This window comes from Gobio gobio (genome assembly GCF_949357685.1).
Source record: "Gobio gobio genome assembly, chromosome: 4".
NCBI lineage: Eukaryota > Metazoa > Chordata > Actinopteri > Cypriniformes > Gobionidae > Gobio > Gobio gobio.
Genome location: NC_137100.1, coordinates 43826107 through 43845012, shown reverse-complemented (window position 1 = coordinate 43845012; position 18906 = coordinate 43826107). Strand labels below are relative to the sequence as shown.

The following is an 18906-nucleotide window of genomic DNA, read 5'->3' as shown; positions in this document are numbered from 1 at the left end:
ACAAATCAGATCTGAACAGTTGTGGTACACAGTGTGGACAGTCAATAATTTAGTTCAGATTCCAATCGGATACACAAATACTCGTATTTGGACAGACCGTGTGAACAGAGCCTTTGTGGTTAGTGCAGGTCAGTGTTAATTTTGACAGCAAATTTTTATTTAGTTTTATGCAATTTAGTTTTAGTCATATTTTAGTCACCTGAATTGTTTTTAGTTTTAGTCTAGTTTAAGTCGACTAAATATCATAAGATTTTAGTCGAATAAAATCTAATGAGTTTAGTTAAATTGTACATTAAGCCGACTGTCACTTGAACTGACATTTTGACATCATTTTGTTTTTGACATTAAAAATACACGAAACAGAGCTCAATTCACTTTTTTGTTAGTTTTTTTAAAAAACATCTATATAGTTTTTATAACTTTGTATTTCTGTTTTAGTTAGTGGGCCATATCAGGTTAAGCTAAAGCTTCAAATAAGTTTATTTATTTTTTTAATTTCAGTTAACATTTATTTAATTTCAAGTAATGAAGATTTTTTTTAATGGTTTTAGTTAACTATTATAACCCTGATACTTTGATACTTTATTGAATATGTGTCAAATTCTAGCCTTTCCTCCTGACTATGAATTAAATGGGAATTAAATTAAATACAGTTTATTGTGTAACCAAAAACTAATATATAATGCGTCACTTTTAATTACAAACAAGCTCGAAATACACATGGACTCTTATTTTGAAATGTATGTGCCTTACTATTGTAGTTGAAGGAGCTCATTCAAGTTCAGGAGGTAAAATATTCGTTGTTACAACCGTCTAAAACATATTACTATATAAACATCGTAAAGTAAACATTGTCATTATTCATCAGCATTAGTTCATAAACAATTGCCTGGCATAAATGTGCACTATTCATTGATTGTGAACCGCTCTGGAGCAAGCCTGCAGTGCTCCTGTCAGAAATTGAAGCTTCCGCGCCTCGATCGCCCCCCCGGTGGCCGGTCCCAGTATAGCTCCTAAACCCCACCCCTCCATGTATTTGAATGGACGCGAGACACACTAAACAATTCAATTACACTTCAAATAATTGTTTCCTAAAGATGGTTTCTGTCATTTTAGGCAGTTTTTATTACGATCATTTCATTTCAAGTGTTCGTTTTTTAAATAAGTTTAGTTTTAGTGAGTTATTTGATGCTATAGAAACGGGGGGTGTGACGTCATGATTGACAGCTGAAATTGACGGCTTCTCTGAGTGAAGTTGTCACTGAGGCACTGATGGACTTTTTTCGGGATTTTTGGGAGGAGATTGGAGCTTTAGCTTTAATTTCTACATTTCCATAACTGTTTATATCACACCAACACAATTAATTATTCTGCGAGAGTGTGGGTGGGCATTTGATAATCGCGCCTCTACTTCCTGCTCTCTACTGCGCAACTCCGGTCCCAAGATCGCTACTGCGCAGACTCGGTCCCAAGATGTCAGCGCCGTGAGCGGGCCTATGAAAGCTTCAACTATGGTCAGCGGAAGTCAATGAAGTCGCGTCGTCCATATTTTTTTACGGTCTATGCTCTGGAGCACTGTATTGGGGATGCATGAGCCTGTAGAACGCACAACAGCGCCGTGTTCTCCAGCGGTTAGACCAGCACGTTCAAATCAAATGTGCGCATCTGTTACACAGGACATCAGTTCTGACCATAGACTGTAAAAAAATATGGACGTAGTGTCCGTGACGTCACCCATAGGATTCTGATGAGCAGTTTTGAAGCGCAAAGTATAGGGACGAGATGGCCCTTGCCATCTTGGCAGCGCGTCACTCCCGGATAACAAAAAATGGGCAAAAAGGCGGGACGCGGGCGGAGCTGAAGTGATGCGATGACTAACAGACAGCAGATAAATGGCTATCCACCTGTCACTCGAAGTGGCCACGCCCTTAACTATGCAGAACTTTAAGGCTTTATATAATGTAAACGAATGAGTTGTAAAAAATTCACCTCCCTCACAGTTGTCATGAAGGGCAAAATTAGCCGTATAGACCAAAACCACAATTTGTACCAGGCTGTAAACATGTTTTTATCTGCTGTAAAGTTGGGCATTTTAACATGGGGCTCAATGAGATTCTGCTCCCTTCTGGAGCCTGTCCCTAGCGGCCAGTCGATGAATTGCAGTTTATGTCACTTCCATATTGGCTTCAAGAGAAACTGCGGGAGGTTGCCGCTTGGTTCTGACTGGATCTCTTCCCTAATCGTCCCTCCCTAACATTTTCGTCTCGTTTTTATTTATTGACGAAAATGACAGTTGAACACTAGTTTTTAGTTAGTTATCGTCTCGTTTTCGTCCGTGAAAAAAGGTTGTTGACAAAAATTATGACAAAAATTATTCGTCAACGAAATTAACACTGGTGCAGGTGTTTGGGATGAGACTTCTTATCTGGTTTGGTTTCTAATGATCATCAGGGTTGGGGAGTAACGGAATACATGTAACGACGTTTAAAATACAAAATATAAGTAACTGTATTTTGTTATAGTTACATAGATGGTAATCAAATTACAGTTACCAGAAAAGTGTTTTAGATTACCAAAGTGATTACTTTGAATTGTAATGTCATTTGTTTAATTTAATAGTACTATTGATTCTTCGACTCTGACTGTTTAGTGGACGGGAAAACAGAATGCATTTCTCTCATGGAAATTCAAAGAGTTTTACTAATAAATATGAAAAAGGACGCAACATCACAGTGCAGTGCAATGCACGTTATGTCTACCTGCAACAAAACTTCTATAGGCTTCAAAGGATTCAACTTCTAATCTGAAAAGCATCTTAATTAATAGGTAAAAAGGTCATTTGTTCTTGATCTTTGAAAAAGTTTAACTCTTATTTTCCTATTTACTCATACTTTGAGTGTTGTATGGTTATCATTACGTTTAATATTTCTACGAATTTGAAGGTCTTTGAAAAATGAATCCTCATAGAATTAACATTTAACATCAAATTAACAGATCCATATGAATCATGCGTTAAATAAAGTTTTATAAAGTCACACAGCGGTTTTGTGTGCTTTACAGACAAACTTTAAATCTTAATTAATTTGAAATGTTCCGGTAGATCATGGTCTGATTCATGAACATATTGTTTATTGTTTGTTATTAATATTGTTCTTTTCAATTAATCATTTGTTTTAGTTTACAACATCAATGTGAATTATTTATTCACGAATCGGATAGATCTGGGATGTGTTTCCCAAAATCCTTGTTAGCTAACTATGGTCGTAAATTCCATTGAGCTATTGGTAACGACAGAACTTGTGACCATAGTTTTTTGGGCAATGCACCCCTGACTGCCAAATGTTGTTCTGTTATTTAATATTTTATTATCCCTCTGATGCACATCTCAGTAAACATCATTTAGGAATTATATAATAGGTCGGAATGATTATATATTGATGTGATGTTAAAAGAAACAAATATTTTCATAATTTGTGCATCAAGATATTGACATTTTTATCAACACAGGTTATGTCTATGTATATATGTGTGTGTGTGTTTATATGATATTTCAGGGTTTCCATGACCATGGGATCCCTAAAAAAGACAACAAATCTGAGAAATCACCTTCCTCCACAAGATAATGTAATATGTACAACTATAAGTTTAATATGACTGTGAAAAAAACTATTTATTCGTTTATCGCTGTCAAACATTGTGTGAGTGGGGCTGTATTTCGAGATCTCTTGAGTGACACTTCTATTTCTCTGCTACCGATAATGCCTCAATATATTTATAATACTTCTCAATCCTGTGGGTCACCTTGAACATAAATGGGTCTCAGAATTCCTGCACTTGTGCCAAAGTCCTCTGACAGGACTTGGAATGCGCGGAATGGGAAATGGAATCGAAGAGTGTTACAAGAGAAAGTTAAGACACACAAGCTCCTGTCATCCAACTCCATAATCATTTCCAGTAAAGTAAGCCATTCGCTTCAAATGCTCATTTTTCTGGGATGGAAGATTGAACTAAATAAGTGACAATCATTCAAAAAATGGTAGATGCTGCAATTTTGCCTTTTCTTCCACAGGGTCCTCTAACCATTCTTCAGTCACCCTAGATAAAATATGACACCAAGCATGTGAATAAACATCATGTGTGCTCCACATCTCAGGGAAGGCCACTCAAACCTTAAGAGAGCTTTGATTTGCCCAGCAGGATGCAAGTGTTCCTCCCTGTCTTCAGCCGATGAGACAGGTGCTTCACACAATCAGAGCAGTTTGATGTCTCCCAGCTCAGAGATGTCTTTTGCACTCAGTAATGGAGTGATGTGTTAGACAGAGATCACAGCCTTACAGCTGTGCAAAGACAATCCTTTAACAACCATCAGATTAAATCTCTAAAAAATAGACCGTGCAATGTGTGGTGATGGGACAACGCACACACATTCTTTGTTTTGCTGTAGTGTGTTTGCTCTGAGATAGCAGTGTTTATTCAATTTCCACTCTAAAAAGATTAATTGCTTTGATCTCTGGGTAAATTGCAAAATACTATGATGTAAAGCCAAAAAATCCCTATTTTCAATATCACACTGACCTTAATATTAGCTTTTTGTATTCCCATTTCTTAGACTCATTACTCGGAAGTAAAACCATAAAATGGCATTTGGTTAGATATATTAAAGACAAAATTAACACTGGACCTTCTAATGAAATCTAAACAGTAAAATTTTTAAAAAATGTTAGTGCATTTTGTACCTCACCTTTCCTGAACTTCCTGCTCCGACATCAACCGATAGAACACTGTGAGGAGAGAGAGATTTTAAGTATGGATGAAGAAATTTGATTGTATTAAAAATACAGACAATTTGTATTGTTACAAAGCTTTTTGCAATACTTGATTCTAATTGGGTAATCTCAATGAGAAATTAAGCAGTCAAAAATCTAACTGTTATCCATTGCACCATACTTTCATATCTGTTGTATCACTCCATGAGTTCTCTTTTCTTAATTGGCACCATATTGTGATTCATCAAGGTTAGTCGGCAGAGTAAAAGTAACTTCGATTGCAGATTAATAAATAATATTGCATAGGCGTAATTTATGGGTGGGACAGGTGGGACATGTCCCCACCACTTTTTGCCAGGCTCGATATTGTCCCCACCACTTTTTAAAAGTAATTGAAAAATAGATTGCGGAAGGTGTGTATTAAAGCAAAAGCACGATCTACAAATCGTAATACATTCATTTAACACATTTTTCCGCCGGTCAGAAGCTTTTTTTTCCATTACAGATTTTTGCAAAACTTTTGCCATATTTCCTAATAGTCGATAAAAAAAATATTGCGAAATGACAGCGTTTCCATTAACTGATGTTATGCGACTAAAACGTTTTTTTTCCTCACGTGATAAGTCATTCCAAAAATTATGCCACATATGTTTTTAGGTTTATGTATATCCCAGGCACCACACGCCATTATTTTTACTGGAAGGAGACGCGTGTGTTATTCAAGCACTGATGGCAAGGAAAGCCCCTTATACTTGAGCGGCACATACGGGGTGTTTCTCTCTCTTATCTGCTTCAAGGTCTTGATAAATTGTGGCATTTTATATTCTATTGTTTTTTTTTATGAGTTTAATAAAGAACTTGTCTTCTTTCCAAACATACCGCGCCATCTGTAAAGAATGATCAACTTTTACGCCAGGTTATTGTGACGCATTGCTGCCAGCCTGCCACATACAGAGACGAGCAAAATGTTTGAAATTGCATGGTGGTAACTCAAAGTTTTACCACTTCGTTACGGGTAACAGGTGCCATGGACCGCTCATGTTAGCATCAGTGGCATAACCGGTGCACAAATATCATAACTCTATAATAGGCCTACAGTAATATATTGTGTGCTATACTGTAATAGCTACATATATTCTAGAAATGTATTAAAAAGAAAGACACTTTCAGCCTTACTCAAAGGCCGCGGAAACAGGCCAGTGGGTTCGTTACGCACGTCAATCCCATTCTTATTTTGTTTCTTATTAATAATTCTTAGTAATATTAAATATTGTAATATTGGTACATTGTCGTCTTGTTGCTAGACAGGGGTGCATTTCCCAAAAGCATCGTTAGCCAACTATGGTCGCAAGTTCCGTCGTTATCAACATAGTTCAACCAGTCAGTGTTTCCCGAAACCATCGTTCGAACGAACGTTCGCAAACAGCGTCGCAAACTTGTGTGGTTGCAACGACAGCTCTCGACCTGTGGTTTGAAGCATAGCTTTTTGTTTGCATGACATGTGGACTTAATAAATCCTTATCTTGAGCAAAATAAGCAAGCTGACATTCAGTACAACCTATATCTTTTATTTAGAATACATACAAATGTCATTAATGTATTTTAGTTTGTCAAGAGATTTAAAGCACCGTTTTTGAAGAGTGCGCATGTGCGGACGTGCTCTAGTACGTAAAAAAGAGCCTATTTGAATCTGGAAATAAAGCAAAATAACTGAGAAAAATTTGAATTATTCCTCAGGTGCCATATATCCATAATGTGTAGCAAAAAATCTAGCATGAATTCGATCTCAAAATAATTAATTAAAAGCATTTATTACTCCACCACCTGCGTGACATCATTAACCAACGTGGTTGAACGACAGATTTGCGACAATACGGTTTCGGGAAACAGTCGTGACTAGCTAGTTGATTTCTTCAACGATGCATCGTACTATGGTAGTTAAGCAGTGAGTTACGTCGTTGTACGGGAAACGCACCCCAGGTTGGTTTTCTATATTATAGTGGACTATTTTTATTAGCAGAAGCTTAAGATAAAATAATTTCAAATCAATATTTCATTAAAAGTAATTTATTTGGCTAGTATCGTATAACACGCGGTATACTTCACATTAAGGTACTGATCACCGTGCTTTGGTTTATTTTGTGAAGACCGACTGGCTGTACAGTGTAATATTTGAGTTTCATGTAATGCAGTGCCCTTGTCATAAGCGGATACGTAGGAAAATCCGGACACCAGCAATCAAAATGCAGTTCAGATTTTAGAAGACAAGACTAATGAAGCGTGGAACTAAAAGGCACCTTGCCGGATTTCCAGGGGAGCACTTTAGAAATGAGCACACCCTCCAGAGATCCCAATCAGCCCATTTCCATTTGGGCCATTGAGAGAGCAAGAGAGACGAGATCCCTGCTGTGAGTCATAGTGCTACTATCATCCCACTAGCATACATAAATTTGCACCATCACTGCCTAAGGCACGTCATCTAACAATAGCGTCTACATCTAGCTTTAAAATCATCTCACTGTTATATTTAGATTCCCTCTTTCAATCCCACCATCTGTATGACTGGACTCACTGACCTGAGTATAATTTAGTAAAGGAGCGAGACCACAGCCGAATTTCAGAAAAAAACTCAATATTGCACAAAGTGGAGCTATTACAGTAATGGAAAGAAATTAATACATTTTCCACATAATTGTCTAAATTACTTTAGGTGAAGGATCAGTAAATGGTGTCAGCTCAAATAATTTTATTTCATAACCACCTATTCAAATGAGAGAATCTTAAAGTAGATTTCAACATGCAGAAGGAAATCAAAGGTTTCAGCATATATAGGAAAGGAAAATCACAATCTTTTACATCTAAATTGTTCTTCCTAGAAAGTCATGGGATGAAATGGGTACATTCCCGAGAAAACTCTGGTAATCTTGCATGCGTTTCTTCTAAGAGCTTTCAACAATCTTGTACAATGGAGACAATATGAATCAAACGTTTCTATTAAAATTCCTCCATAACTGCATTCCAGTATCTGGTCTACGTATGGCATCCAATTTTATAGCTCTATACTCTAATTTTAGGCCAACAATTGTCTGTCTGTTTTTATTTCTCCTGAGGAATAATTGGTAGAAACATCCAAGTTTATACTATAAGTAAGTGAATGACTCAAAACACTGCACTTTTTTCCAGCCCAAACATCCCCACTGTCACGTTTTGAGTTTGTTTTTTGGTCTGTTTCTCTGTTATATCATGTTTGAGTTCTTTGTTCATCCTCTAGTCTGTTAATTAGTTAATTTCTCCTCCTCAGTCTGTTCATTGTCTAGCTTTGTTTAACATGAAGTGTGGATGTAGTTTCTCCTCGTTGAGTCTCCTGTTTATTGTTTGGATTATTCTATTAAAAGTCTCCTGAAGATATCTCCTTCGTCGTGCGCTTTAGTACTGCATCCACCCATGACACGACACAGCAACACTGGCCAATGGTGTGAGTTTGCAGTTCCATTAGTGATACAATTCCATTTTGGTGGCATATTACATGGCATACTTCAGCTTTAAATGAATCACAACTGAGAACTCAATTAAGTCTCCTAAGCTCCAAAGCTGAGCTATGAAAGAAAAAAAAACTATATGTCCAATAACATTTTCCCTATTGGAAGAAGTGTAATGAAGCTTCACCTCTGGGTGTTGCTATTGGCCGAGCTCTCAGCGATCTGTGCACTAGGGATCCATTTGGTCTCATCCACCACAGTGCGTGCATGAGGCAGCCGCCCCACATCCTTTATGGTCATCAGCATGTGGGTGGAATTCTTCAAGATCTGCACGGCCTCATCATGACAAATGCTCCGGAAATTACGTCCATTGACCTCCAGAATCTGATCCCCTACCTACAAAGATGGAAACAGAGAGAGACTTCAGAGATCTGACACTCCAGATGAGACTAAATGAAATGCAATGCCTGGCACAGCAGCGCAGAGCCCACGCACCACATGAACCTGTTTGAAAGAGCTGACAGCAAAAATCACACATAGATATTTCAATTAAGCCAAATAAATGATAAACAAGCCATCCTTTCAGCATGATTTGTACATTAAATAATTCAATATGTAACGCCATAGCAATTATTGCTGTAAAATGTGGCAGGTAGACAGTCATTTATGAATATCCTCTTTGCCTCTTTATGATGTCTCTTTGCCAATTTCCCTCAGTAACGGACTGACAGAGGAAGTGAGGGAGTGGACAATGGAGATAAAGAGAAGACGCATTGACTGGAAATAATTCAATTACAAGCCACAGATAAAAGAGCTCAATCTGTTCTCATTAAACCTACTTGGCCATAGCAGATAAGCAGAATATTAGTGATGTTCTGCAAATCAATGTAAGGAACATAATTCATGAAGAACTCTCTAAGCAGTTCAGCACAGTGGGAAAACAATCAATAACTATATGGGGGGCTTAATAATTTTCATTGGTGAACTATTTCTGATAGAACATCAAACTGCTACACTGATATACTGAACAATTGAGGCTGAAAATACTTACTTTTTTCATGAGGCCTATGTATAAAATAAAAACCCTGTCAGCTTTTGTCTGAGCAAGACTAAAATTCTTGAAGAGAGAGAGAGAGAGAGAGAGAGAGAGAGAGAGAGAGAGAGAGAGAGAGAGAGAGAGAGAGAAATTCAGGATGTTTACAGTTTGGAGGAAGAGTGCACTGAAGACATTTTTTTTACAATATTGGCATGATTTTGTTTGCCTAACATTTCTTCCATCGCAGGTGCAAACCAAACCACTTCAATTCCTCCTTTTGTTCACCTCAGCAAAGGAGAAATAATAAAGAGAAATTAGTTATCGATGTGTGTCTGTTTCTTCCTCTCTATGCAAACGTTCTTCATGCATGGAGTCAGCAGCTAGAACGCACAATAATTCACTGGAGTAGAGAGAGGAATAGTGTGTGTTTGTGTGTGTGTGTGTGTGTGTGTGTGTGTGTGTGTGTGTGTGTGTGTGTGTGTGTGTGTGTGTGTGTGTGTGTGTGTGTGTGTGTGTGTGTGTGTGTGTGTGTGTGTGTGTGTGTGTGTGTGTGTGTGCGTGCGTGCGCGTGCGTGCGTGTGTGTGTGTGTGTGTGTGTGTGTGTGTGTGTGTGTGTGTGTGTGTGCGTGTGTGTGTGTGTGTGTGTGTGTGTAAGAGATAGAGAGAGAGAGAATGGGGGGGGGGGGGTGTATAAGCTCCAGGAACTCAAGGATCGTTCATTTACTCACAGAAGGGAACCTGCATCCCTCTATTCTTTTCCTCCACCCTCTGCACCATTACACCACTCTGCTGTCCCACCATCCCACTCTCATCTAATAGCCCTTTACTTAACTATAGTATTCCTTTGGGGACAATCAACACTAACATCAAATATGTAGCAAACAAATGTGCAAAAGCATATGATGTGAATAAACAGCTAACAGAGCAAAACATTAGATGGTCAAATGCAGTACCAGAATGAACCTAGACAGATAACAGCTCTAAAACTTGAGTGTATAGACAGGTAGACATATAGAGCTCTTTTTCTAACCTCAGTTGCCTCTGGCTGTTTTCTCCAGGTGGATCTAAATGAAACAACCATAAAAGACTAAAAACAAATGTATTATACCACAGACAGGCTTTAGAGTCCCTCCTCAAATATAAAAACACATCGTGCAGGCCTCACACACCCATCTGTCAGCTACAGATGCACTGGACACCAGCAGAAGTGAGGTACAGATAAATGTGTCTGACGGACGTCCGCCACAGATCCAGGTGAGCACAGTTCATCTTCGAGAGGAACGGACATTAATTAGGCCCAGTGTTGAGCTACGCAGATGGGACAGATGCCGAGCCATCAGTCAGTTTTACCTCTAGTGCAGCTGAAGTTTAATCTACGTGGCTCTGAATTAAAGAGACAGAGAAAAGGCTTCTGGGAAAGGGTGAGGGTGGCTGCTTGAAGGGAAATGCGGTTCAGAAAAAAGGAATTATGGAATGAGTTCACAGGCCAGGAGTTTTGCCAGAAGCCCTATCTATAAAATGTGGAAAATGTCTACACTGAGGCAGACTGCTTTGTACTATTTTAGATACACATTATCATTCAAAAATGGGGTCAGTAAGATTTTTTTAAAGAAATTAATACTTTTTATTTAGCAATGATGCATTAAATTGATCAATAGTTGATCAATAATACATTGATCTATCTCAGGGGTCGGGAACCTTTTTACCAAGAAGAGCCAAAAAAAAAAAAATTTTAGAGAAATTTTTCAAAAGAGCCACAGCAAAATTTACACCTGTTTATTAGAAATATTTGCACATTTTTATGCATTTTAATGTAATAACAACAGCATTAACATACCACTTGCAATGTTAGTAGTTCTGGTAGTTGTATAGAACACCAGTAGGTGGCAAAAATGCAAACTAACGATTACACAATATATACAAAGCACTATATTTTGTTCACTGATATAGTGCTGATTTCTAACACAAAAAAAGAGAAACGGGCAGCATAAACACGCGATTAACAAGAAGTATTGTACCTTATACTTGCAATAATGAGATTTTTGTTGCTGCATCATTTTGCTGAGTGCTTTGAAGTTGGGGTCGGAATGAACGGTAATCGTCGTCTTTTTTTCTTTTTGCCATCTTGCTCTCGTTGATGATTTTTAATTTAGATAGCTGCTTAACTTGATCTAGACATGATGCAGGCCTAACCAATTAAAATTCAGCTCTCTGAAAGGTAGGCTATACAGGCCAAACACCGCTGTCAATCATATTAAGCTGTAAGTGTCTTACCTAAATATTTTTGAACATATTTAGTAGGGATGCAACAATACAGTTAGTCCACGGTTCAATACATACCTCGGTTTTAAACCACGGTTTTCGGTTCGGTTCTGATGGCTTGTCACATCAGTTTTTTGCTATTCTATTCTTAAGCGACAGGAACAGCAAGAGGTTAAGGAGAAAAAAGACTATTTTTTAATTGCAATTCTCTTTCTTTATTTTACTTAATAATTGAAAAACCTTACTTAAACTTAAAACTTTACTTTAAAAAAACCCTTGTACACCTTCCTAGTGTATGTATAATATAAAATATATATATGTAAAGATTTACACTGGCAGCTCAGAGATGTACAGCAGCATTTAAGTATGAAATTGAATGAATAAATGTAAAAATAAAACACTACATAGACTTCACTATAAAATATACATTGATTCTTATTAAAGCTACTGTATAAAAAGTTTTTCAGTCAAGAGCAGTGAGTGATTTTCTCTTTGTATTTTGTTGTTGTATTAACATTAAATGGACAGTTCACTCAAAAATGAGAAATGAATACAGGTTTGGAACAATATTAGAGTGAGTAAATAATGACATAATTTTAGAGGTGAACTGTCCCTTTAAGGACCGCGTGTTCACTAGGCTGCGCTGCTTTCAATTTGCTTTAAAGACCTGTTTTCAGTCTGCGTGCATCTAATATACAGACACGCACCGATTTTACTTTCACTGTAGACATAACCGACTGTGTTTATGTAAACATGGTGTGTATTTGACTGCATTAGCGCAGTAAGACGACTTAGTCCAGTAATCACGTGTTTGACAAGCGTTTAGTGCGCGCGTTCGGAAAAGCGCATGTTAAAACCGCGCACACGCCGGCAAGGCTTTAAAACGCATGCAAATAATGAACTTTCGTGATTGTGAATAACTATAGTGTCCCGTGAGTATAACTCTACCACTAATGTGTGATGTGAATGTATGACGCGTTGTTCAGTATATTGGGATGGAGGCAAATGATTGAATTTGTAGAAAAATACTTAATTAAATGCAAAACCGAAAAACCGCAATTCACAGGCGCGTATTGAACCATGAAGGCCGTCGAACGGTACAATATTATATTGAGAATTGTGGCATCCCTAATATTTAATTTAATTTTACATATTCATAATGTTAAATTCTACATTAATCAAGTATGCTAATAGTTTAAAAATAATTATCATCATCCAGGGTGTATTTTTCAGTCAACATTTGAAAACTGGAGAGCCATATAAAATCCGGAAAAGAGCCATATATGGCTCGCGAGCCATAGGTTCCCGACCCCTGATCTATCTATATATATATATATTCAATTTCAAATAAATGCTGTTCTTTTGAACTTTTTTCATCATAGAATCCTGAAAAAATGTATCATGATTTCCACAAAAAAGAAAAAGCAGCACAACATTGATAATAATTGATAATCAATTTCAACATTGATAATAATAGGAAATGTTACCTGAGCTCCAAATCAGCATATTGTAATGATTTCTAAAGTATCATGTGACACTGAAGACTGGAGTAATGATTGTGATAATTACATTTTACCATCGAAGGAATAAATGAGATTTTACAATACATTAAAATATAGAACAGATATTTTCAAATTGTAATAATTTTTGTTTATACTTGACCAATAAATCTGTTGATTACAGTTTTTCTTAATCACTTTGGCTTAATTCTCGAACGAGACATCATATTTTTCACATCAGATTGGAATTTCTTATTGATTAAAGAAAATTGCATTTGTTTTGGCACATGTGTACAACTGTCTACAATTTGCAAAATGACTAAATGCATGGCTTGTTGATCAAAACTGATGAGTTGATTCTGAGTGAAACTGTCAAACTCTTCAAAACCTATAAACATTCTTTCATTGTGTGAGCCATCACATGCAAAATGATCCATTCAGTGATCAAAATTTGTCAGACATGTTATATTCCATAAATATTTATATATAAAATGGAAAAAACTGTACTTATTCATTTGCATTTATACAGTATTTATTTTTGTAGAATTTAGTTGTGTGTAAGCTGAAAATTCCTGTCATAGGAAGCAATAGGAAGACATGTAAGAAGATATGTATGTAAGAGAAGATGAACAAACAACTGTGAATTTTAAGCTTACATGTAACACAATTCTTCAAAAAATAAACGCACTGTATAAATACAAATGTTCATTTTCTTTTTGTGTATTACATTATTTACTTTTCCCAGTCAATTGTTACCTACTGTCTGAATCTGTGTTTACAAAAAGCTCAGTGTGATCCACAAGAGCATTCAGCTAGACAAAACTGACATTATTGTATAGAATAGAAAGCAGTTAGTGTCAACGAAAAAGAAAAACATTTTGACCAATGTAGCTGTTACAATCAGGTTCTAGGGAGATGAAGACGGAGACAAAGTCGATGAAGATAACTCAGGGTTTTAATAATAAGTCTCAAAATACAGCAAACATGTGAAACAGTGTGCTTTTGCACAGACAATATCAGAAAATGAACTGAAGACGAACTAGAACTAAATACACAGATGAATTAACACAGATGACGAACATCAGGTGACACTCAAATGACAAACAGCTGATGATGACGATTAGTGTCCATGGTGACTGAAGATGGCGGGAAAACAGAACAAAGGAAGACATGTGACAGATGAGACCAAACTGAATGTCCATGAAAACAAAACCAAACAGAACATAACTGTGACAGTAGCTCACACAATGACAAAAACACTTTTTATTTTGGTGGCATTGGCCAATTTACTGAGACAATAACTAGGTTTTGAAGCATGAATTAAATGTTTTGGTTGAGTAACTGCATTTTTCAGACATGCAATTGAGTTCTGATGTAAACAGCTGTGACAATTGAACTTACAGTTTGGAGAATGTTTCGAAAAAAAAGTGTCAAAAACTGTCAGGCACAACAAAACATTTACCTCTGATTCTCACAGCTCTTTAAACTTTAATCAAGCACTTCATTCATGGTAAGTGTGTCTAGCATCCTTTCATCTCCGGGCTTATTTCTGCTTCTAACGGCTATAAGAAAGAGAGTTTTTCAGTTGTAGACATATTGAAGAGGAGACTGGGGTTTAGAGGGGTTCATTATGGAGTGGAACCTCTGATGAAAGGTTCAAATGAAGAAGCAGCCTTTCACTAAAATTCAAACAATTATAGAGAGAGCAAAGTGAAAAGCCTCTCCAAAAAAATAAGCAGTCAATCTTTCATCTCAACCACCACTCTCCATTAGAGCAGTACATCAACAGTTGCGCACCCCACAGAACACTGTTGAGCCCAGTGGGAGATTTATGTGTTCTTGCAATACAGTGAGGTTCAAATCCACCTCAAGAAAAGACTCATAATTACTGGGGCCAATAATTGCATTATGCAATTAAATGAAAAAATTAGGACCGTCTCCCAGCTACTTCACGGAAAGCTGCAGTACGGTAAATTTCGGTGGTCTAAGTGCAAGTGTGTATATAAAGGTTTTTGTATGTCTTTGTTGTGCAAGATCAAAATATCACCAGACAAAAATGGTTTTGACCTTTCATGAGTCATTTAATAGTCTAGTAATAGTCATTTAATAGTCATTTAAATGCTACATGTTTTCTTACCACAATTTCTACTGCCTGCAATGTGGATCTCTTTTAAATTAGAGGCACCTGTTGGAGATGTGGCACAGCAGTTACCACGTGTGTTCAGTATGCAGCTTTCAATTAACTGAAATAAAATAAAATAAAAACATAAAATGTACCCTCTTTTCTATTTTGAAAACCCCTGCTCTAGAGCAGAAGGAAAATTAAACTGAAAATGTCATGACAGCCTTGATCAGCTAATGGCACCACAAAAACAGTCCCAAACCACTAGCGACTCTACTGAGCCGTGGCGTGAAAGGCAGCAGACAGGGAACAACATCTCTAACAATCCATTTTAAGCCAATAAGAGCCCTCCAAAAAGAAAGAGTAAAACATTGGCTGGGTCTAAAATAATAGCATATCAGCATATGTAATTGTTGAATGGACATTAATGAAGAAAGATGTTCTTGCAGTCAGATGGTGTAATTGCAGTATTGCACAAAGCACTGACCTTGTTGGTCTATAGAAGATTATAGATGATCTAGTTTTACCTACGCTAACCATCTGCCATCCTGTTGGCGGCCGGTCAATAGGGTGCGCTGGGGCCAGAGAAGAAGGCTACTTCAAAATGTTAAAAATAAGATAAACATATCTTGCAAAATAATTATGAAAAAACATTTTTAGGTATACTATTCGACTGGTAGATTGGTATATTGGTAAAAGGATGCTGAGGTTAGAGCTGCCAGGCAGGAGGTCGAGAGGAAGACCAAAGAGGAGGTATATGGATGTAGTGAAGGAGAACATGAAGGTAGTCGGTCTGAGAGAAGAGGATGCAGGGGATAGGGCTAGATGGAGGCAGACGATTCGCTGTGGCGACCCCTGAGGGGATAAGCCGAAAGGAAAAGAAGATTCGACTGGTAGTCATATTAGCACCTATTAAAAATTGTGTGTGCGGGGCGCCAGGCAAATGGATGTGAATTAGGTCTGTAATTTTTGGAAACGCATGTGAATTTTGTCATGCCTTTTATTGTTTTCCCTGTTTGCTATTTCAAAGTCCTGTCACCAAAGCATTGTGGGCAACGACACATTTTTAGCACCATTTTTAACAACACTTTTTCAACACCAGCCGCCACTGCTGCGTCCATGTCTAAAATCTTCACATTTACGTTTAAAAAGGGGATGTAAAATATTTATTTGTCTCTGGTGGGGCAGAGGTAGTTGCTGAAGCCCAATCACTGAATAACTCAAGTACATAAGGTTACAAATAGACACAAAGCCTGAGCAAGAAGTCTGGACTGATAATATCATGTGAAATAGTCAGCAGCCATATCACCCTGTGGCCCAAGCTAAGCAGGGCTGAGCCTGGTCAGTGCCTGGATGGGAGACCTCCTGGGAAAACTAGGTAGCTGCTGGAAGAGGTGTTAGTGAGGCCAGCAGGGGGTCTGTGTGGGTCTTAAAAACACCCGTATATTGATGGGGACACTATACTGTAACAAGCACCGTCCTTCAGATGAGACGTTAAACCGAGGTCCTGACTCTCTATGGTCATTAAAAATCCCAGGATGTTCTTCGGAAAAAGAGTAGGAGTGTAAACCTGGTATCCTGGCCAAATTTGCCCATTGGCCTCCTAATCATCCCCATATACTGACTGACTTTATCACTGGTGTATAGTGGGCATTCTGGCGCAATATGGCTGCCGTCACATCATGCTGCACATTGGTGGTGGTTGAGGAGATTCCCCCCTTCTATATGTAAAGCACTTTGAGTACCTAGAAAAGCACTATATAAATGTAACAAATTAATTATTATTATAAATATATTATATATATATATATATATATATATATATATATATATATATATATATATATATATATATATATATATATATATATATATATATATATATATATATATATATATATATATATTGTGTTTTAAATATATATATTATTTAAATTATATTATTATTTATTATTATATATTATTTATTATTTAAAACACAAGGCTTGATTATTATGTGCAAAACAATTAATCTCAACAGATTAAAGTAAACTGATGATGAAGACTCAGGCATGCGTTATTTTCCAAAAAAGCCTGGCCGGCCCATTCTCCAGCTGACTGAAGAAAGAAGAAGCATCTTTCATCTTTCTGTCCATGGATTGATGCCAAAATGTTAAGAGCTCGCTCAATCTTTTATGAGGCTAGCTTTGGATTTAGTGCCGCTTTGTTTCTACATCTTCCCGTTTGGCAAGGCCACCTCAACCAATATACTCACACCACAAATTTAATTAGACACGCTAAATGCGGTCATGCCGAACCCCAGCAACATTTTTTGGCCAGTAGAGATTTTTCAAAAAAATAAAATCAGATGTCATCATGTCTGAAACAATGTGTTTGTTTTAAGCAAGCAGGTGAAGAATATTTCCAGTCAAAACACAATGACTTGCAGTTTCAAACATTAACTTTCCTGTCAAGAGACATAAATTTTGCACTCATTAAATGAGCTGTTTTCCACTTTATTCATTATTGATGAATCACTGATTGACTGATGAGTTCCTCGCAACCTTCGTAACAAATCACTGCACACTGTTCCCATCCAAAAGAGTCGCTATAGTGTAATTTAGACTGAAAAAGTCAAGGCACAAAGGAATGTGATAAAGTCGAATGGGATCTCAAATAGTCTAAGATTTGCAAAGCCATGTTCTCAAATTGTGAATCAGGATATTTTACCTTTAGTCCACTGTACTCTGCAGCAGACCCTCGGTCCACTCCGGTGATATAGATGCCCAGAGCATACTCAGCACCCCCACGAATCATCAGACCCAAAGATCGCCCGTCATCCAGTGAGATGTTCACCTGGGGAGCACACACACACACACACACACACACACACACACACACACACACACACACACACACACACACACACACACACACACATATATATATACATACATTAACAAGTCCTCACAATTGCACAACTCCTAAAGCAATCTAACCAAACATATCCAATTCATTCTCTACAGGAGCTGAGCACTAGGCTCCCACGGGATATTGCGGGATTGACATCGAGAGTGTCAAAAAGTTAAACTTTATACAAATGAGGTGAAAAACAGCAATGATGTCTGTCACAAGCAAAAACTTTTAAAACTTGCAGATAATGCTGCCGTTTCTGTTGGATTTAGTGCTTAAATCACATCTACAAATTGCTAGATTTATTTCAGATTCCAACCTCAGATTTGCACACTTTCACTGTGGCTATACTGTGGCTGCATTAACAGAAGTTTATTATATTTATTCTGTAATATGTTTGGTATTTTTTCATCTGTAATCTACTGTAATTGGATACAATTATGGGTGTTTCTTTAACTTTGGGCACTTTTGGCTCTGTGTACTAGGAAAATAAATTCATGTAAAACATTTTTCACACTCTTACTGATTTGTTCACAAACAATATCCAACAGTGAATATAGATTCACTATAAATAAAACAATTTATTTCAATTTATGTTTAAATGTATTTTAAATGTATTTACTTGCTTATTTATTGTGAAGGTAATGAACATTGACAGTTTCATTTGCCTTACCCCAAATGAGGCATTGTGTTTAATAAATTTTTTTGGTCAAAATGACAGTGATGAAAATTTCATTTTCATAATTTATGGAATAAAACAGCCAACTCGTTTTTCTTGCTATGGGTTATTTTATAGCTGGCACCTTAATAAATAGACACAATTAAATAATAATTTCACACATTTTACTTA

At 37.0% G+C, this 18906-nt stretch overlaps 1 protein-coding gene across 1 annotated transcript in view; it reads right to left on the bottom strand.

Moving 5' to 3' along the window:
• whrnb (whirlin b) overlaps nt 1-18906 on the bottom strand; it is a gene marked incomplete at its 3' end in the record, with an annotated part of 68622 nt that overhangs the window by 19152 nt on the left and 30564 nt on the right. Inside the window, exons 3-5 of the mRNA XM_079816017.1 lie at nt 17874-17999; nt 8433-8641; nt 4742-4781 (exon numbers count right to left, since the gene is read on the bottom strand). Of these exons, the coding sequence (XP_079672143.1) occupies nt 4742-4781; nt 8433-8641; nt 17874-17999 (375 nt within the window). The remainder of the gene's footprint in view (nt 1-4741; nt 4782-8432; nt 8642-17873; nt 18000-18906) is intronic.